The 17,642-nt window shown below is 48.0% G+C and overlaps 1 protein-coding gene across 2 annotated transcripts; it reads right to left on the reverse strand.

Moving 5' to 3' along the window:
- Nucleotides 1–1,939: 1,939 nt before the first annotated feature.
- Nucleotides 1,940–9,698, reverse strand: LOC131836946 (uteroferrin-associated basic protein 2-like). Of its 2 annotated transcripts, XM_059183009.1 has the most exons (6): nt 9,651–9,698; nt 6,823–7,494; nt 5,686–5,953; nt 4,925–4,960; nt 4,040–4,187; nt 1,940–2,200 (listed from the first exon to the last, which is right to left on the reverse strand). In XM_059183009.1, exons 2-6 carry the CDS (start codon nt 7,466–7,468, stop codon nt 2,003–2,005), a joined length of 1,296 nt encoding a protein of 431 aa, XP_059038992.1. In that variant the 5' UTR covers nt 7,469–7,494; nt 9,651–9,698; the 3' UTR covers nt 1,940–2,002. The 2 variants fall into 2 exon arrangements, with proteins under 2 accessions (XP_059038992.1, XP_059038993.1); XM_059183010.1 differs by lacking the exon at nt 4,925–4,960.
- Nucleotides 9,699–17,642: the final 7,944 nt, after the last annotated feature.

The raw sequence follows: 17,642 nt of genomic DNA on the forward strand, positions 1-17,642 counted from the left end.
AGCAAAGCTTTCTTGCCTGCTGTTTTGAATCCCCATAAAAAGGACCATTTTCTCTTGTTCACCATGAATCAGCCAAGATCTAGAACAAAACCTGGAACAAATTGAATTATTTCTTGTGAGTGAAATTTTGGTGAAAAGTCACCTTGGGGTAACTTTTATTTTCTTCTTTGTAGATTTTGTATTCTTCTCATTTCTCACAAACAACGTGTACCTTACTTATATGAGAAAACAATTAAACATTGTTAGAAGGTGGAATTATTTCATCATATGCATAAAGCCAAATAAAACATGTCCAGGTTGGCACAGTGGCTCCAATCAGGAGGCACTTCTCAGACATGAAGGCCCCCCAAGGAGGCTGAGTCTGCTTCTCCAGGTGCCCTTGGCCTGTCTGGTATGTGAGGCAGGAGCTTCTCCACCAGCCCCAGGTGGAGAGCTCCAGGTGGGACTCAATCAATGTGGGCTGGAAAGGTGAAGGCCAAGGACGTTTGGACCAGGCACTGATGGGGCCTGCTACTCCCACCAACATTTGAGACCTTACCCCTGGATCTAAAACGTGTTGAGAGCCTTCTGCGTGTTTTGTAAGGACACATTTGCGCTACAAATAAACAAGACCATTGAAGTAGATGGTCAGAGTTTTTGTTTTTGTTTTCCCTCATCTAATAGGAACCCAGTTCTCTCTAGCTTGCACATAAATCACTTGGCTCTTTTTAGTCACTTATCACATGCTAGGGGAAGAAGAATCAACTCTAGGATCTCCCATTTTGGATTCTATGCTAGACCCTGGCACAAGACGCTCCCCTGAAAGAAGAGCAATAAGGTAGATTGTTCTAGAAAATGTGGAGGAAGTGGTGTCCACAGCATAATCAGATGGTGGAAGGCCTGGAGATCCCCACCTGTGTGGGTTTCAGGTCTTAGCAGATCCATGGCAAAAACAGAGAGGGTGCACTGAGGGCCTCATGTCCCATGGAGTAGATGGCATCCAACAGAGGACAGCGAGAGCGTAGTGTCCCTTGTGCTGAAGGGTGCTCATGGGTATTATTCAGTCCTAATATCCCATATGCCGAAGTGTGAGCATGGACAATGGTAGGGAGCTGGTGTCCCGTATGCTAAAGGAGAGTGGGCAGTGATCCACAGAAGTGCTGTAGACTGAGCAAAGTCGGCTGCTCAAGTGTCCTGGGGAGCTGAGCCACCTCACAGACCTCAGTGCCCCAGTGTGTGGTACCTGCGAGCGGGAGGCCAGGATAGGCTTTATCCTGAGAGGTTCATCCTGGTGATGAGCTGGTGTAATTCCAAGGTGGAGTCCCAGTTTCTCCTACATGCACGTATGCACACGCGCACACACACTCACACACGCTCACTCACGCCCCATTCTGTGTATGCCCATCCTCCTGGCTCTTCCTATCTTATCCATGTTCCTTCTTATCCCACAGGGCCAATAGAAACTTTCTCATAAGGGGTCTGCATAGAGCAGATGCATCCAAAATATTTGGGGGTCTCTGCCTTTCTAGGTAGCCTATCTCCCCTTGGAGCTGGGGAGACACACAGAGGCCCACTGAGGTGTTCGTGGGTGCCTCTCTCTGTAGTGGGACCCTGCCTCTGCCCACCCAGCTTCCTGCCAGGGGCTGCCTGGTGGAGTTATATGGCTCCTGTTGCGTAGATAAGCGAACAGGCTCTGACTGCCACGTGGGCAGGAAGCGGGGCCAGTTAGACAGCTCCGCGCTAAAGAGACTCTCACATCCTGCTCGCGCCCCTCAGAATTCCTTCCCTGCATATATCTATCCTTTTTCAGGACAGAAGGTGCACCTGCCAAGTGTCCCCAGCAGGCCCCCCACCTCTCCTTATACTGTCCTGTTCCGAGGACAGACGACCAGCAAGAACCCGCCCCACCTCCATTCTCAGCCCACACGTCTCCGACTCAGCTTCTTTTGACTCAATCGTGTGTATTTTATTCCCTTTATTCAGGAGCAGCTGAATTCCAGCTCTGCAGAGCCCAGCCCCATCTCTACTCAGCTATGGGGTTGAAGACCTTGCCCATGAGGATTGCTCGTTGAGTCATCCAATCCTCCACAAACAGGAAGAAGGGTCTGTTGAACTTCACGACAAAGGGAGCTGCGGTATGTGTGTGATAGGGGATGGCGTTGCTGGAGACCATGTCCATCTTGCCTTCCTCGCTCACCTCCATTGTGGCTGCATGTATCGCCTGGGGGGAAACAGGTCGTGCCTCAGCTCCAGGCACGGTGCGGGGAACGCTGGCTCCCACTGCTGCAGAACCACCCGAGGCTCTCAGCAGTTGGATCCAGATGCCTCGGGGGAGGGGTTCACACTAACTGCTGAGATCCGTCTCCCCCAGTGCAGGCAGAAAGTTCAAGTTTAGGAGTTCAAATGAGAGGAAGGAGGAATAGAGCTCAGAGGGAAGCTGGGTGGTCTGAAGGCTTAGGAAAAGGTCCCATAGCATCCCTGAGTGTGGGCCTCTCAAATGCTTTCAAGAAGGATGTGGTAGAGAGAAGACAAGGGAGGGAAGGGGCCGGTGTTTCCTGTCTCCATCCCAGCATGGACCATTTTCTGTCCGTGTGGAAGTGCTTGAGCCAGAACACCGGTGTCTGCCCCTCTGATCTGCAGGAGGCCCTGCCCGTCATTGGTGACCTTGCTCCTGCCCTCCTGGACCATCGTGAGGGGTGTGGCATCCCTGAGCCCCAGCCCCCCTACCCCCAACCCCCCCACACCACACTCAGTGTGAGTTGACCCAGGGATTCTGTGAGGAGGGAGAACTGTGACTCCAGAAGAGCTGTATCCCAGTGGGGACCTGGCCCTGGAAACTGCTTCAGGTGTCCTCTGTGGGACAGCTCGCTCCTCCCTCAGTTAGAGAGCAGACACTGCCCTCTCCCCAAGGTCATTGGGAGTCTCAGGTGAAAGAACTCTGAAAAACTGCTTTATAATCTATCAAGTGTTGTACCGTGATGAGGAATTCTGATCCCTAGGCATGTGTCACAGGGCAGCCGCCAAGCAGCTAGCCGGTCTGTGACCTTGGTGGAGTAATCAGAGGCAGCCCCCTGTGCCCACAAATACTCCATGGCATCTGGATGTCTTGCAGGCATCTCCAGTTGTCAGAGCCAGTCCTGGCTTGCTCATCCACACCCCCAACCCCCGCCCCATCCCGCTGCTCCTCCATCTTTCCTACCTCGGGCAGTCTCCATTGTGGACGAGGCTCCAGCAACAGAGCTGGCCTCTCTCACGCTTCCTTCCCTGCTCTCCAGTTCTGTCTTCAAAAGTCACGTTGGTTCTCCTCACCACCGCTAACACTCCCACCAATGCCCCGTCAACCTGTGTTTACCTTTTACCTGGGTTATCGGCCACACTTCCTCCACACCACAGAGCATGGATTTATAAGACACATGTCAGTGTATGTCAGCCTTGGTGGTTTCCCGTGTCAGTTAGAATAGCCCCCGGGGCCAGTGAAGGTCAGAAAACAGGACCTCACCGGCCCCCTCTCTCGGTCTCAAACACGATGCTAGCTGTGTGAGCCTCCTTGGGGTTCCTCAAAGATTTCAAGCCCATGTCCCCCTCAGGATGCCCTTGAGCATGGGTCTCCTTGATGTGCTCCCTTGTTCTCTTCTTTCCTTCTTCAGGCCTCTGCATGAAGGCCAACCCAGTCTCTGCATGAAGGCCAACCCAGCCCGACAACTTTCCTGGCCAGCCCACCCCAAGCCAGCCCACTGTACCCCAGCATGCAGTTCAGTTTCTTCACTTTCCTGCCTTCACAGAATGTGTCCCTGGCTGACACGGGTCACACCCATTTATTGGCACATTCACTGTCTGACCCCGTCAGGAGAATGGAACATCCATGAGGCTAAGACTTTGGCTTATTCATGACTACCCCGAGAGCCTCCAAAAGAGCTTGATGCCATTGTTTACGAATGTCTGAATGACCAAAGAACCTCAAAAGCCAAGGGACCCAAGATTTATAACTACTTTTTTAAATTGGTTTTTCATTCAGAACTGTTGTGGATAAAACAGAAACTCTGTAAGTTGCTCTACTCACCTCAAATATAGCTGGGAAATTCTCTTCTGTGATGCCTGAGAAGTTTGCTGCTGTAGTAAATACATTGCTGATGCCCATCTTGGGAAGCATTTTTTTCAAGTTTATCTTGGAGGAGATCTTGAACTTGGGCATAATTATGTGCACCCATCTGTTAGGAGTGAAAACGCCAAGGAAGCTGAACACGTCTCTCTCTCCTATGTCCAGGGGGAGGGACTTTGCTTTTGCTTTCAGGCCTCTTCCAAGGGAGAGTTAAGTGAGGCACGGGTGCTTGTGTGGGGAGAGGTTAATGGTGCTGGAGCACAAGCCGCCGCCGTGCATTTCCAGACTAAGCACTTGGCTAAAATACACAATACTATTCAAGCTATGCCCTTCACAGTCTCCCTAACCAAGAGAAGATGAGGGTCCGGCCAGGGATCCAGCCCTGAGTCCTTCCAACCCTCCAGCTGTAAGCAGGGATTTAATTGGGCAGTGGCCCCAAATATGGTGCAGACCTAGTGCCTAGTGCCCACCCCTTCCCAGCACTTCATGTTGTTTATAAACCAATACATGTGATGCTGAGCTTCTGAATGGATCGTAACCCACTCAGCTGGGTTCCTCTATTGAGGTGCCCCCTGTCCCAAACATGACATTGTGTTAAGTACGGCTGTGGCAAATGATGGAAGACACACTCCGCTGTGGCCCTCAACCACATCAGAAGCTGCCCAGACAGTAGCTTGTGCTCCTACGTGGCACAGTGAGAACACTATTTTGGAAATTTTTTTTTTCCCGGTCTACACATTTACTGCCTGAAGACTGGAGTCCTTGCCAAGATCAGTGGGCTGTTGGGAATCATGCTTTCATTATATAATTTGTCCACAATTGATTGGACCATGATGGATACCATACCTAAGCTGGATCAATCCAATTCTCCCTTCCAGGAATCTGTCAGTGGAACAGAAATACGTTGGTTTCACTCTGGAGTGGAGCATTTGCTTGAGTAGAAGAGAGCCAAGTCTGTCCACCATGGACTCAGCTTGAAATTTACCTCTTAGGATCCTTCCCTGATCATCATATCTAATTAGGATCCTCAATTAATATTCTACTTCTGATCCTCTATTCTATCACCTACTTACTTTTTCCATAGTTTTACTGCAATTTGAATTTATTAGTTGACTTACTGCCTCTCCCACTAGACTGGAAATCCCGCAATGGCAGAGACTTGTGTGGTTAGCCACTATATTCCCAGCCCTGAGCAGTGTCTGGCATGGAATCGACAGCTGGTTTGCTGAGCCAGAGAGGACAAATGACATCAGAGAGGTGGAGTTCCCAGTGATGTTGCTGTCCCCCGTCCAATCCCTAGTGACTCCTGGTTGTGTTTATCCCCTTAGGTACATCTTTCCAATACATTCTTTTCTTTACCCCCATGAGTTTTTGTGGGGTGGGTTTTCAATACATGTAAGAAGAACCATAATTTAGACAGTTGAAGGGGCATGAGCTGATAATGGAAGCCAGGCCACAATTTTTCCTGCTTGGCTTATTTCATGTTCCACAAATATGCCAGGAAATAAACAAATACTTAATTCCCCTGAAATAAGACTTGCACAGAGGAAGCAAGATCTGAGCAAAATTTCAATGTGAATCTAGACTGTCCCTCCAGAGTAGCATACCTCATGCCACTGGATTTCAGAAGTGTAGCTCTTTGAACAACCATTTCTTCTACAGAAGAGTCGGGCTGTCCTACATCTGGGAGCATAAGGACTATGGACATGTTTCCAATGAAAGGCATTTTAACCATTGTAGTAAACAACTTCTCTGATCTGCTATAAATCATGCGTTCCTTCTTCCACATCATGTCCACCCGCACTGTGGTGCACTCATCCACAAAGAAGTCCTCCTTGTGCATGAAGTTGGTATGAAAAGCCATTTCCCAAATGCCTAGGAGAATCAGGAAGGAAAAAGTCAGAGTGACCTGTTGGAGAAGGCATCGGCACCTCCATGTCTGGGGATGCCAGGGGTAAGGGGCTTCAGAAGGGAGCAGCCTCCTCCCAGTGATACCTGGACTTCAGTGAACAGAATATTTAAAATTCTAGGTGGATGCAAGGGAAAGAAAGACAAACGCATGAATTTTGACCATATTCATCATAGGATTTCTTTAAATCTGTATTCCTCAAAAGATATTTCCCAAAATACTGCCTGCTTCTGGAGCTATAACATCAAGAAAGGATTTCATTGTGAAATAATTTAGGAAACAATGACCACAACATCCCTTCTTTGAAAATTCCCACCACATTTTAATGGACTAAGAGTTCTGACAGGCAACCGATGAATAAACTGAACTCTGTAACAGCAATTAATGATCTGCTGTATGTCAGTTAATTAGATTTAAGTAAGATAATGGAAAAAAGGAGTTCTGAGAAGTCTGATGACAAAGAAATCTGCCTTAAATTGTTTAACTTATTCAAGGAGGGAGACTTTTCATCAGAAGAACATATGCCTGCGTGCACACGGGTGCACACACACTCCTGCTCGGAATCCTCTTCAGCCATCAAGAGTTACTCCATTTTACTCCAAAATATCTTCAATTTGGCCAATGATATGACCAAAATGGTTGGGAACAGAAGCACTTAGAAATGCTAGATAGATAGCACAAGGAGATAAAAGCAAAAGAAAAGTTTTGAATCTATTGGTCTATGGGACATGGGATAGAATCACAGAAAATATTTCTTTTTTCTGACTGGAATCTTCCAGGAAACCCAAGGGCTAAGGTTACCCAAACAGGAATTCATGGACTTGAAATGCCTTACCTTTGAAGAAAATGTAGTTTATAAGAAACAGGAAGGTATGAGGGTTCAGAGAGGTGATGAATCCCTTGGTTCTCTTGTGCATTTTTGCAGCCACAAAGTGCTTGATTTGCTTCTTGGTCTTTCTTACGTCTCTAAAGTCAATCATCTGGGCCTTCACATCATATATCCGCTCTGTGTCCCACAGAAACGGGGTGTTGATCTTCCTGTTGCTATCTATAAAGAGCATGTTCCTGTACTTCAGGTGTCCCTCTCTGTTCAATTGCTTCAGCATCTGGACGATACTCTGGAAACCGTGGTGCATGTCCCACACCCTCATGACTTTGAGGTCAAATCCAAGGCCCTTGAGGAGGTTGGTGAGTGTTGTGGATCTGGTCCCCAGGGAAAGCATGGCCAAGGAGGTGGAGATACTCAGAGGGGAGAAGATGATATTCTTTCTGGGATGCTCCATTAGCAGAGTTTCAAACAGTTTGTGGGCAAAAGCCTTATTGCCTGCTTCTATGTTGTGGTGGACAGGTGACATTTTCCATGATGAGACTGGGTAAATATTCCATTTAGATTTCCTTTTAGTTTCACAGCAGGTGCTATTAAAGAGGCCACAGAGGATGAGGACCAGAGAGAGAGCCAGGGGCATTTTCCTGTGGGACATTGCTGCAGAAATCCAGGGAGCTCTAACTGGAAGGAAGAGGTGGGTGGATGAACATGCCATGGAATGTGTTCTTGATGTTAACAGGCTTGAGAAAGGGCCCGTTATTACCTGAGTGCTGGGGTTACTTTTAGTCCTCAATTGGGGGATGGTAACTAAGGCTAATGAGGAAAGGCTAAAGCATTCTGGAACTTTAGACAAATTAAAGATAAATGACCTGATGACAAGGGATCTAATTCTACTCTGACCTGTGCTGCAGGTGGATCCTAATGCAAGTAGCTTCCCAGCCTGGTCTTGGAAAGTCTTGTCACTATGATATTCTATGATTTTGAGCAGCACTCTACACTCTTTCTGTCTCTTTCTTTCTGTTCATTTTTTTTCTTTCTTCATACAAAGCTCATGACAAAGTCCTGAAAAGTGTGGAAAGGGAAGGACCAGGGAGAAAGATAAAGCAGGGAGTGCAGATTCAGTTGCTACAGAGATCTGGCCAGAAATACACCCAGACAAGGCCAGCAAGTGTCATGTAGTAAGGAGTGCTGGGGACTGTGGCAAAGGGAGGGACAGGTCCAGGCCAGAGGCAGGCAGGTGCCACTCAGTTCCAGCAGTGTTCCCATGTGGAAGTGCTGGTGTTGGTGCCAGATTTTTTTTTTTTAATGTTTCTGAAGAAGCTGGAAACCTAGATTTTTGCCTGAAAACTCAGTCCTGTCAAAAGCACTTGCTAACACCATGTAACCCAGATGGAGGCCAGATCTGGCTTCAGGGCTGTCAGGTGTGAATTCTGAAAGAAAGCCTGGGTGGTGCTCAGGTGACTGGGTCATGAGCTGAACAGAGGGCCTGACAAGGTCATCTCAGGAGATCCTGGCCGTCTCCCGTGGGCCCTCTCAGTTCTTACAGCTACTGCTCCGTCCCACCGTTGGGGTAAAAACCTCTCTGTGTCCCCAGATGTGCCCCCCATGACTGACTGGGACCAGAAATCAGTCCTGGAATCTGACAGGTGCTCTAATGGTGGGATTTCTGGCACCCCAAAGGGAAGGGAAAAGATGTGAACCACGCTCTGAGTTTGTGTTCATTTCAACCTCTTTAGAGCAGGGCCCTGTCTTCCTCCCTGGTTTTCCTACAGTTCCTGACATAGTTCTGGGCACAGGGTCCATTCCTCTGCATGTTGTCTGGTGATCCAGCACCATGGCGTCTCTTGTCATGGCTACAGAAATAGCATTTGCTCAAAATTTGTGTTTCTCAAAATTCCTATGTTGATATCCTACTCCCAAATGTAATGGTATCTAGAGGGAGGGCCTGTGGGAAGGAATCAGAGTCAGACAAGGTCACGAGGGTCCCTTTTATATGGTCATAGGTTAGTGCCCATGTAATAAGAGGCACCAGAGTACTGGCTCTTCCCTGCCTATGACCCTGTGCATGTATCTGCAAAGATGAAGTCACATGAGGATATTGCCAGAAAACAGTCATCTGCAAACCAGAGAGAGCACTCTTACCAGAACCCAACCCTGCTGGCACCCCAGCCTCAGTCTTCCAGCTTCCAGAGCTGTGAGAAAATAAATATCTGTTGTCTAAGCCCCCCAGTCTGTGGTATTTTGCTATGGCAGACCAAGCTGACTGAAATAGTATCTCTCAGTTCTCAGTCTTGCCCCCCACTGACCCTTCCAACTACTTTGCAGTCAAGGTGGGTTCCCCAAAGTATAATTCGTCGTTTCCTCTTCCTTGCTCCCCATGAGCTTTGAGGGGATCAAGTACAATTTCTTCAGGTGACAGAGAACCTCCATAAGCCCTGATTCCTTTCAACCAGACTCTTGGCCCTGAGCAGCCTTCCCATGCCCTTATTGTCTCCTCCAACCCCCCAACAATGGCTCCTGCCCCCAGCTGCCCCATCCCTATCATTCCCCCAGTAGCTACCCCCCTTCCCAGCCCCTTCCGTCCACTTGGTCTGCATGGGGGAAGGGGCAGTAAGGGATGGAAGGCACGGTGGTTGAGAGGGGCTATGGGGGAGAGGGGTTCATGGGGTGGGGAAAAGAGCATATGGAGGAGGTTCTAGAAAATACACACACACTTATCACACTGGATTTTTCATCATCTTCCCTAAGGCAAGTACTACCTGAAACATGGCAAAAAGGAGCAATGAAACACACACTCAGGTGGAACCATCTCTGTCTCTCAGAGAAAGGTCACTTACCTTCCAGAGGAGCTGCTGTTGTTGAGAGCTCTTTGTATCTGCCTGTGCCTTATTTATACTGCTGCAGGAGTAGTGATATGGATAAACCTGAGTTAATATTAACGACCAACAGATCATGTTCAAATACTGTCCAAAGCAAACAACAACAACTGAATCATTTATGTTATTGTTCTTTGTACATCAGTCCCCAATGAGACAATGAGCAAAGTAATGGTTATGGCACCATTTGTGTTACTGGTCATGAATTTGCTCAGGCAGAGTTTTGGCACACATCCACTTAACCCCTCCCAAGAACCATGCTTTGGCCTCGCTACTGAGCTAACAAAATGCTCAAAGCCTGCCTCCACCTTGAAGAGAAATCCTGACCCCAAGGAACTCTTGGTTTAGAGAGAGAAACATACATGTAAAAAGATGGTGGGGCCCATGTGATTGGTCAGGAAGAGTATACATTCCCAGGAAGGAGCTGTGCTAGGGAAGAGAAGGACCCAGTGAATGACCTGGGACCATCAGGAGAGGGTGGATACCTTTCATCTAGGTCTTAAAAAGATAGGCAGGAATCTACACATCTTCCTGAATGTCTGAAATCTGAAGAGGGAATTATAGATTGTGGGGTGGGATGGAGTTGCCTGGAAATTGCAGGGAGGGTCAAGGCTCTATGTATAGGGTTATTCCAAATTTAGAAGGAATTGACTTCTGGCATGATGGAGAGAAACCACCAACAAATTTCTCCTTAGCAGCAACTAAAATGCTAGACACAATTGTCAAAAACAACCATTTATGTGCTCTAATACTCTAGTAATCTACCATAGGTCTATGACAAACATAGAAGCATTCATTCATGAAAAGTTCTAAACTTTGAGGAGGTGCAGAGTGAGCCTGTGACATTTTTGTCTGGGGCTTCCTCCTGATCCAGCTCTGCTGGTGGGTGGTCAAACCAGAGCAGAGCCAACTCCCCTGATTTGGAGTCTTGCCTATTAAAGTGATGATCTCAGTGGTAAGCAGTGTGTGTATGTGCAGGGGGGGTGGGGTTTTTTGGGGAGGGGACAGTGGTTTCGATGGTTTATGGTTGGGTTTGGGGCAATAAACAGGCCAGTGAAGTAACAGGAGGTTAAACAGGGAGGCCCAAGAGGTGTGGTAGGCCTAGGTGTCTGATGAGTCCTCTGCACATCCCAGGCGGAGGGGAGACTCTGCATGTGTACAGCAGAGACTGGAGCGGGTACAAGCTACACATATCTCTGGTCCATGGAGAAGCAAGAAAGAAGAGTGGAGAGACAAATCTGGGTGGTACTTGAGAACTACCTGAGCTTTGAATGGGCTCATCAGCCCACATACAAATCCATTAGTGGCAAGTGGAAGCTTTATTGGCTCAAGGTGTTTGAACACAATTTGTGATCAATATGGGGTTGAACAATAAGAAATAGAGTCAATTATCACATGGTTTCACTTATTTGTGGAGCATAACAAATAACATGGAGGACATGGAGAGATGGAGAGGCGAAGGGAGTTGAGGCAAATTGGAAGGGGAGGTGAACCATGAGAGACCATGGACTCTGAAAAACAACCTGAGGGTCTTGAAGGGGTGGGGGTTGGGGGGTTGGGGGACCAAGGTGATAGGTATTAGGGAGGGCACATACTGCATGGAGCACTGGGTGTAGTACAAAAACAATGAATACTGTTATGCTGAAAAGAAATTAAAAAAAATAATAAAATACTTCTGCCAAAAAAAAAAAAAGAAAAGAAAAAAAAGAAATATAATCACAAGGGTGACCTCTAGGAGGCAGGCTTAGACATAAAATAGTAAAAACAAGAAACTCCAGTGGCCAGAAGTTGCAGGGGAAACATGTTTTATAGATTTAATCCAGGCAAATTACTACATAAACACAGAAAACCAAAAACGCCCAGGAGGGAAGATTCAGAATCCAGCGTTACTACAAATTGTTTTCTAAAATGTCCAGCACTCAAGAAAAAAATCACAAGACATGCAAAGAAACCAGAAAGTGTGACCCCTACTCAGGAGAAAAGAAGTCAATAGAAATAGCCTTTGAGTATCCCCAGATACTGAATTTAGCTGCCAAAGACTCCACAGCAGATCAATAATAATAATGACAAAAAAATCAATTTAAAAAATGAGCAAAAGACTCTAACTGGCATTTCACTAAAGAGGACATATATGAATGGCCAGTAAACACAGGGAAATGCAAATTAAACCTACAGTGACATAACATTACACACCCATTAGAAAGGTGGTAATAAACAAGACAGAAAATATTAAGTGTTGGCAAGGACATGGAGAAACCGGAATCCTCTTTCTTTGCAGGTTGGAGTGCAGAACACTGAAACCTTTAATGCATATATGGACTCTGATGGCTCTCTAGTGAGAGAGAGGAGCCACTCAGAAGACTGCACTGTTGGATTCTATTTCTAGGAAAGTTCCAGAAAGGTAAATTTTTAGAGAGAAGGCAGATCAGCAGTTGCCTAGGGTTGAAAGAAGTTGCTGAGACAGACTGAAAATGGGCTTGAGGACAGGTTTTGGTATTGGAAGTGTTCTAAAACTGGGTGGGAGTGAGGCTGAATTTACTAAAAAATGGAATTATACACTGACAATGGGTGGATTTTATGGCATGCAAATTATTCTCTTGATAAAGCTGTTAAAAAAAAAAGATGAGCAGAGGCAGCAAGATTTATTGGAAAGAGAGTGGGCCTGGGGTCATGTGGACCAGTAATGGTGCCATGTTTTGTGCTCTGTGTGGCACCCCTGATTGGCAGGGTCTCACTTAACCTTCTCACGACAATCCCACTGGGATGGTACTATTATTGCTGACTCCATTTTAGAGGTGTGGATCCAGGCTCAGAGAGGTTCAGTAACATAGCCACAGTCATACAGCTGGCAGGGAGCAGAGCTGGGACTCACACTCACATATATGACACCACAGCTGTGCTCCTAACCCAGAGCCCCCTGACCAGAGATCTCTTTTTGGTAATAGACTCTAAAATAGATGGGCAGTGGACAAACTTTTATAGGTAAGATGCTAAAACTTCTTTAAATGCTGCCTCTTGACTTTATAAGTGTGTTATGTTGTATGGTAATTTTATTAGTTATCAAGAGTCACAATGTCAGCATCCTATTTTAAGCGCCCTGGTGCAGGGAGAATTTACTTTTTGACAGTTAAGAATAAACAGACACTGTGGTGTGTCATTTTATTTTTTTAAGATTTTATTTATTTATTTGACAGAGAGAGAGATCACAAGTGGACAGAGAGGCAGGCAGAGAGAGAGAGCGGGGGAAGGAGACTCCCCTCTGAGCAGAAAATACGAGGCAGGGCTCGATCCCAGGACCCTGAGATCATGACCTGAGCTGAAGGCAGAGGCTTAACCCACTGAGCCACCCAGGTGCTCCGTGGTGTATCATTGTAAAGCTGGGCCTCTGAACAGGTTTTGCGTGGGATTGGTGGGCTGATGGGCAGGGAGCATGTTGGTACCAGAGATCAGATACACCCCAGGGAACAAAATGGGGGCCTCCCTTTGCAGATGGTTCTGAGATGCGTGGGACAGAGGATGCTGGCCACACCATGTGAGAGATGCTTCAGGGGGCAGGGTGGGTGGCAGGGAGCATTCTGCCCCAAATGCCTGCATTTTCTTCCCAGCTAAGAGTGGGGAAATGGGCTAGAAAGGAACACCTCTTTTTGGAAAGGTTTCCAATCTGAATAACAAGAAACACAATGACATTAGGGTTAGCATTTCCTGGACAAGAACAATGCACAGGGCATTGTCCTAAGCACCTTTCTGTGCTTACTCCCAGGACAACCCATGACACAGGAGCTGTGAGGTTTTTCTGAGGAGGAGAGAGCAGCACAAAGGGTTTCCCTGAGACCCTGAAGGTCACGTGGTTACGCGATGGCAGAGCTGGGCTTCTAGACCGGGAAGATTTGTGAAATCCTCTTTCCTGAGCTCTGTCCCTTGTGCCCTCTGTCTCCGAGCCCTGTGACTATCCTGCGAGTGGGGTCCCCAATGTTGCATCCCCCCCCCCGAACATCTTCTGCCTGCCTTGGCATGGGAGTGGCCACCATTCCCCCCAGGGACAATGACACCAGTTGGGGTGACTTCTCTACACTCGGGGGACCAAGTGAGTACTTTTGACCACATCAAGAGCTTCATTTGCTAGTCCTGACATTTGGTGAAGGGCCCTATTGAAGGGTCACGCTGGCAATATCTTCCTCTCTTCTTCTCTGGACTGTAAACACCACGAAGCAGGTAGTCCCTGAAGCCTCAGACTCAGCTCAGTTCACCTGAAAGGCTGCACATGGGTTCACCGGCAGGAGACTGGGCAGGTGAAGAGATTCCTACTTGGAAAACTGAGATGCCTGGTGGGGGGGTGGGGGGGGTGGAGTAGGTGGGGGCTGGGAGGTCTGCCAACATTCTGACTCTGAAGCACTTTCAAATTCTCCAGCACAGACGTGAAGGAAGGGGCGATTACTTCCTTTGACAAGGAAGGGACAGTGAGTTAAGAAGCTGACAGATCAGGAATTCACGTGGGGTCGGCGTGGGGGGTACTTAGTATTTGAAAGACTCTACTCAGAAACCCATACTGCAGAGGGGGCCACCACAAGCTCTGGCTAACTAGAGTCAACACGAGTTGATCTAGAATACAAGATTAGGAGTCAAGACTCACAAGCCTAACAGAAGATTCTTTAAAAAGTGATTTTCCAGCAATGAAATGACCGGTGTGTTAGATGTATGGGTTGGCTGTGAACTCGTATGGGTGCCCCTGTCCTTGAGTGAATGGTCCCTAGACTCAGGATTTGTTTGTTTCATTAGATGCTTTCAGGGGGTTTTGTCACCTGGTTCTAAAGAAGCTCTTCGAATCTGGAGATAGAAGTTCTCTATCTGCCTGTAGAACACGGTCACTTCTGCCCTGAGGGAAACCTTGCTGCAATTCTATAAACATCATTCCTGAGTATTCTGAAGCTCCTGATTTGGAGTCTTTAAATCACAGGTCAGATGAAAGCCTGAAGATTTTGGCATCTACAGAATGACTGTGTTTCCCCCGTCATGCAAAAAAATCCTATCACCAATCTCCCAACAGTGACCTCAACATCTGCGTCCCCCCTCCAGCTCAAGGGGGTGCTGTCCCCACCTAACCCACCCCCCACAGTAAGAAAGGCTCTCGTTCATGCTTTCCTTTTGCTCCTGCCTCCTGGTGCAGCCTCATGAGGCCCCGCACAGCGGGTGTGCCTTCTCTTCTTGGGAATCAGAAGTCACACCATTCTTTTAAAAGTGGTTGTCTCTGTGTGTCCACCTGACCATCTCTGATTTGCAAATGACAGTACAGGCGAAAGGTTGATATCCAGGATCTATAATGAACTCCTCAAACTCAACACACACGAAACAGGCAAACATATCAAAAAATGGGCAGAAGATATGAACAGACACTTCTCCAATCAAGACATACAAATGGCTATCAGACACATGAAAAAATGTTCATCATCATTAGCCATCAGGAGATTCAAATTAAAACCACATTGAGATATCACCTTACACCAGTTAGAATGGCCAAAATTAACAAAACAGGAAACAACATGTGTTGGAGAGGATGTGGAGAAAGGGGAATCCTCTTACACTGTTGGTGGGAATGCAAGTTGGTGCAGCCTCTTTGGAGAACAGTGTGGAGATTCCTCAAGAAATTAAAAATAGAGCTTCCCTATGACCCTGCCATTGCACTCCTGGGTATTTACCCTAAGGATACAGATGTCATGAAAAGAAGGGCCATCTGTACCCCAATGTTTATAGCAGCAATGGCCACGGTTGCCAAACTATGGAAAGAACCAAGATGCCCTTCAACGGACGAATGGATAAAGAAGATGTGGTCCATATACACTATGGAGTATGATGCCTCCATCAGAAAGGATGAATACCCAACTTTTGTAGCAACATGGACGGGACTGGAAGAGATTATGCTGAGTGAAATAAGTCAAGCAGAGAAAGTCAATTATCATATGGTTTCACTTATTTGTGGAGCATAACAAATAGCATGGAGGACAAGGGGTGTTCGAGAGGAGAAGGGAGTTGGGGTAAATTGGAAGGGGAGGTGAATCAGGAGAGACTATGGACTCTGAAAAACAATCTGAGGGGTTTGAAGTGGCGGGGGTGTGGGAGGTCGGGGTACCAGGTGGTGGGTATTTTAGAGGGCACGGATTGCATGGAGCACTGGGTGTGGTGAAAAAATAATGAATACTGTTTTTCTGAAAATAAAAAAATTGAAAAAATTTAAAACAAAACAAAACAAAACAAAACAAAAAACAATTCCTACACGTGTCTCAAAACAAAGGCCAGGGTTAGGGATCTGGAAAAAAGCAGAGAGCTGCGAGCTCACCAAGTTGGCAAAGTCTGTTTCAGGACCATTCTCGTGTCTTCTTGCTAATGCAAGTCTGAACGGGCTCTGCAAAACGCGAGAGCCTGACTTTCACTGCTGTGGTCCCATGTGGGGCAAGGCTGAGGTGGGGGAGGAGGCTGGCGGCCCTCAGTCACCCCTGACTGGTGGGGGTTCCTGATGGTCACAGAGCTAATAGTCCTGCCCAGCAGAAGTGTCTTTTCCCAGTCCCTCACACCTGTGCTGTGGTAGGGCACCCATGCTGTGCAGGCCCTACCCAGGGTTGTCTCTGCACAGTGCTTTCCTGGCATGCCCATGGGCAGAGCACAGTGTATTTGGCAAGCATGGTGAAAGTCAGCATTGGCGACCCCAATACCTGGGCTCCAGTCCTGGTTCTGATTCTTCCCAGGGAGCCCCTGTGGCCTGGGCTAGTTGCTTCTGCTCTCTGTTCTCCTGTTTGTAAAAGAAGGTGGGAGCGTGGGTGGGGAGGCTCGGGGGTCCCATGAAGCTCCTCTCCAGCTATCCAGCATAACCCCCTTTTGTTTGCTTTATTCCTGGGTAGAAGGGCTCAGGAAAGCCGGTGCAAGGGCCCTGGCATGTTAAGGTGATATAGGGCACCAGTGCCCTCCCCCGCAAAAGAATCTCTGGATCTGATGGCCTGGGGGCCTCCAGCAGAGGCTGCAGGAGAGGCCCTTGGTAATGAAAGGGGAAGCAGAAAGAGCCAGGACAGCTTGTGTGGCAGAGAGCAGGGAGGGATGGTGGGGTTGTCTTTGCCCGGTCCCACTGTTTTCTGCTGCACCACATGGGGGCTTTTGGGATTCAGAGTCAGGGAGCCGGGCTGTGGTCCCCAGGAGTCAGCAGGGAGGAAGCTGGGCACCCAGAGGGCTGTGTGTGTATGCGTGACAGCATCAGAGCCAGGATGGCAGCCAGCTCTGATGAAGCCTGGCCGGAGAGCCATGGCACCCCCCGCCCCAGAGAGGTCGTCACGACCCAGACGCTAGCCCTTCCGTCTTCCAGTCTGAGGCACTCACCCGGTTTTGGGGAGCCCCTACCAAACCCACCAATGATGCTGACCTCCATGGACTTCTCTGGCCTTGGTTATACCATGCCAGCCTCCCGGACCTCTTTCTGTCCCTGCCTGACTGCTCGTTGCTAACTCAGGCTTTGCGCTCTCAGGGCCCCTCTTCTGTCTCACCCCCTACTCGTAAGCACCCTCCTCTATGTCTTCACAGCTTTCGTCATTAATTTACTTATAAGTCCGTGTGGTTGTCATGGGGTCCATCATCCCCGTTTAGGCCCGGGGTGAGGCAGGGACCTTGTCTGTCTGACTCACTCACTCTAGGCACAAAGGAGGTGCTCAGTGAGTTCTTGTTGAAATGGATGAATGAGGGGCGCCTGGGTGGCTCAGTCGGCTAAGCACCTGCCTTCGGCTCAGGTCATGGTCCCAGGGTCCTGGGATGGAACCCAGCGTTGGGTTCCCTGCTCAGTGGGGACCCTGCTTCTTCCTTTCCCTCCACTGACCCCCCTTTTTTTTCTCTCTCTCTCGGCAAATAAATGAATAAAATCTTCAAAAGAGAAAAGGAAAGAAAAGGAAAGGAAAGGATGAATGAATTCAGTCAGCTCCT

This window comes from Mustela lutreola, chromosome 7, assembly GCF_030435805.1.
Source record: "Mustela lutreola isolate mMusLut2 chromosome 7, mMusLut2.pri, whole genome shotgun sequence".
In the NCBI taxonomy this organism is placed as follows: Eukaryota; Metazoa; Chordata; class Mammalia; order Carnivora; family Mustelidae; genus Mustela; species Mustela lutreola.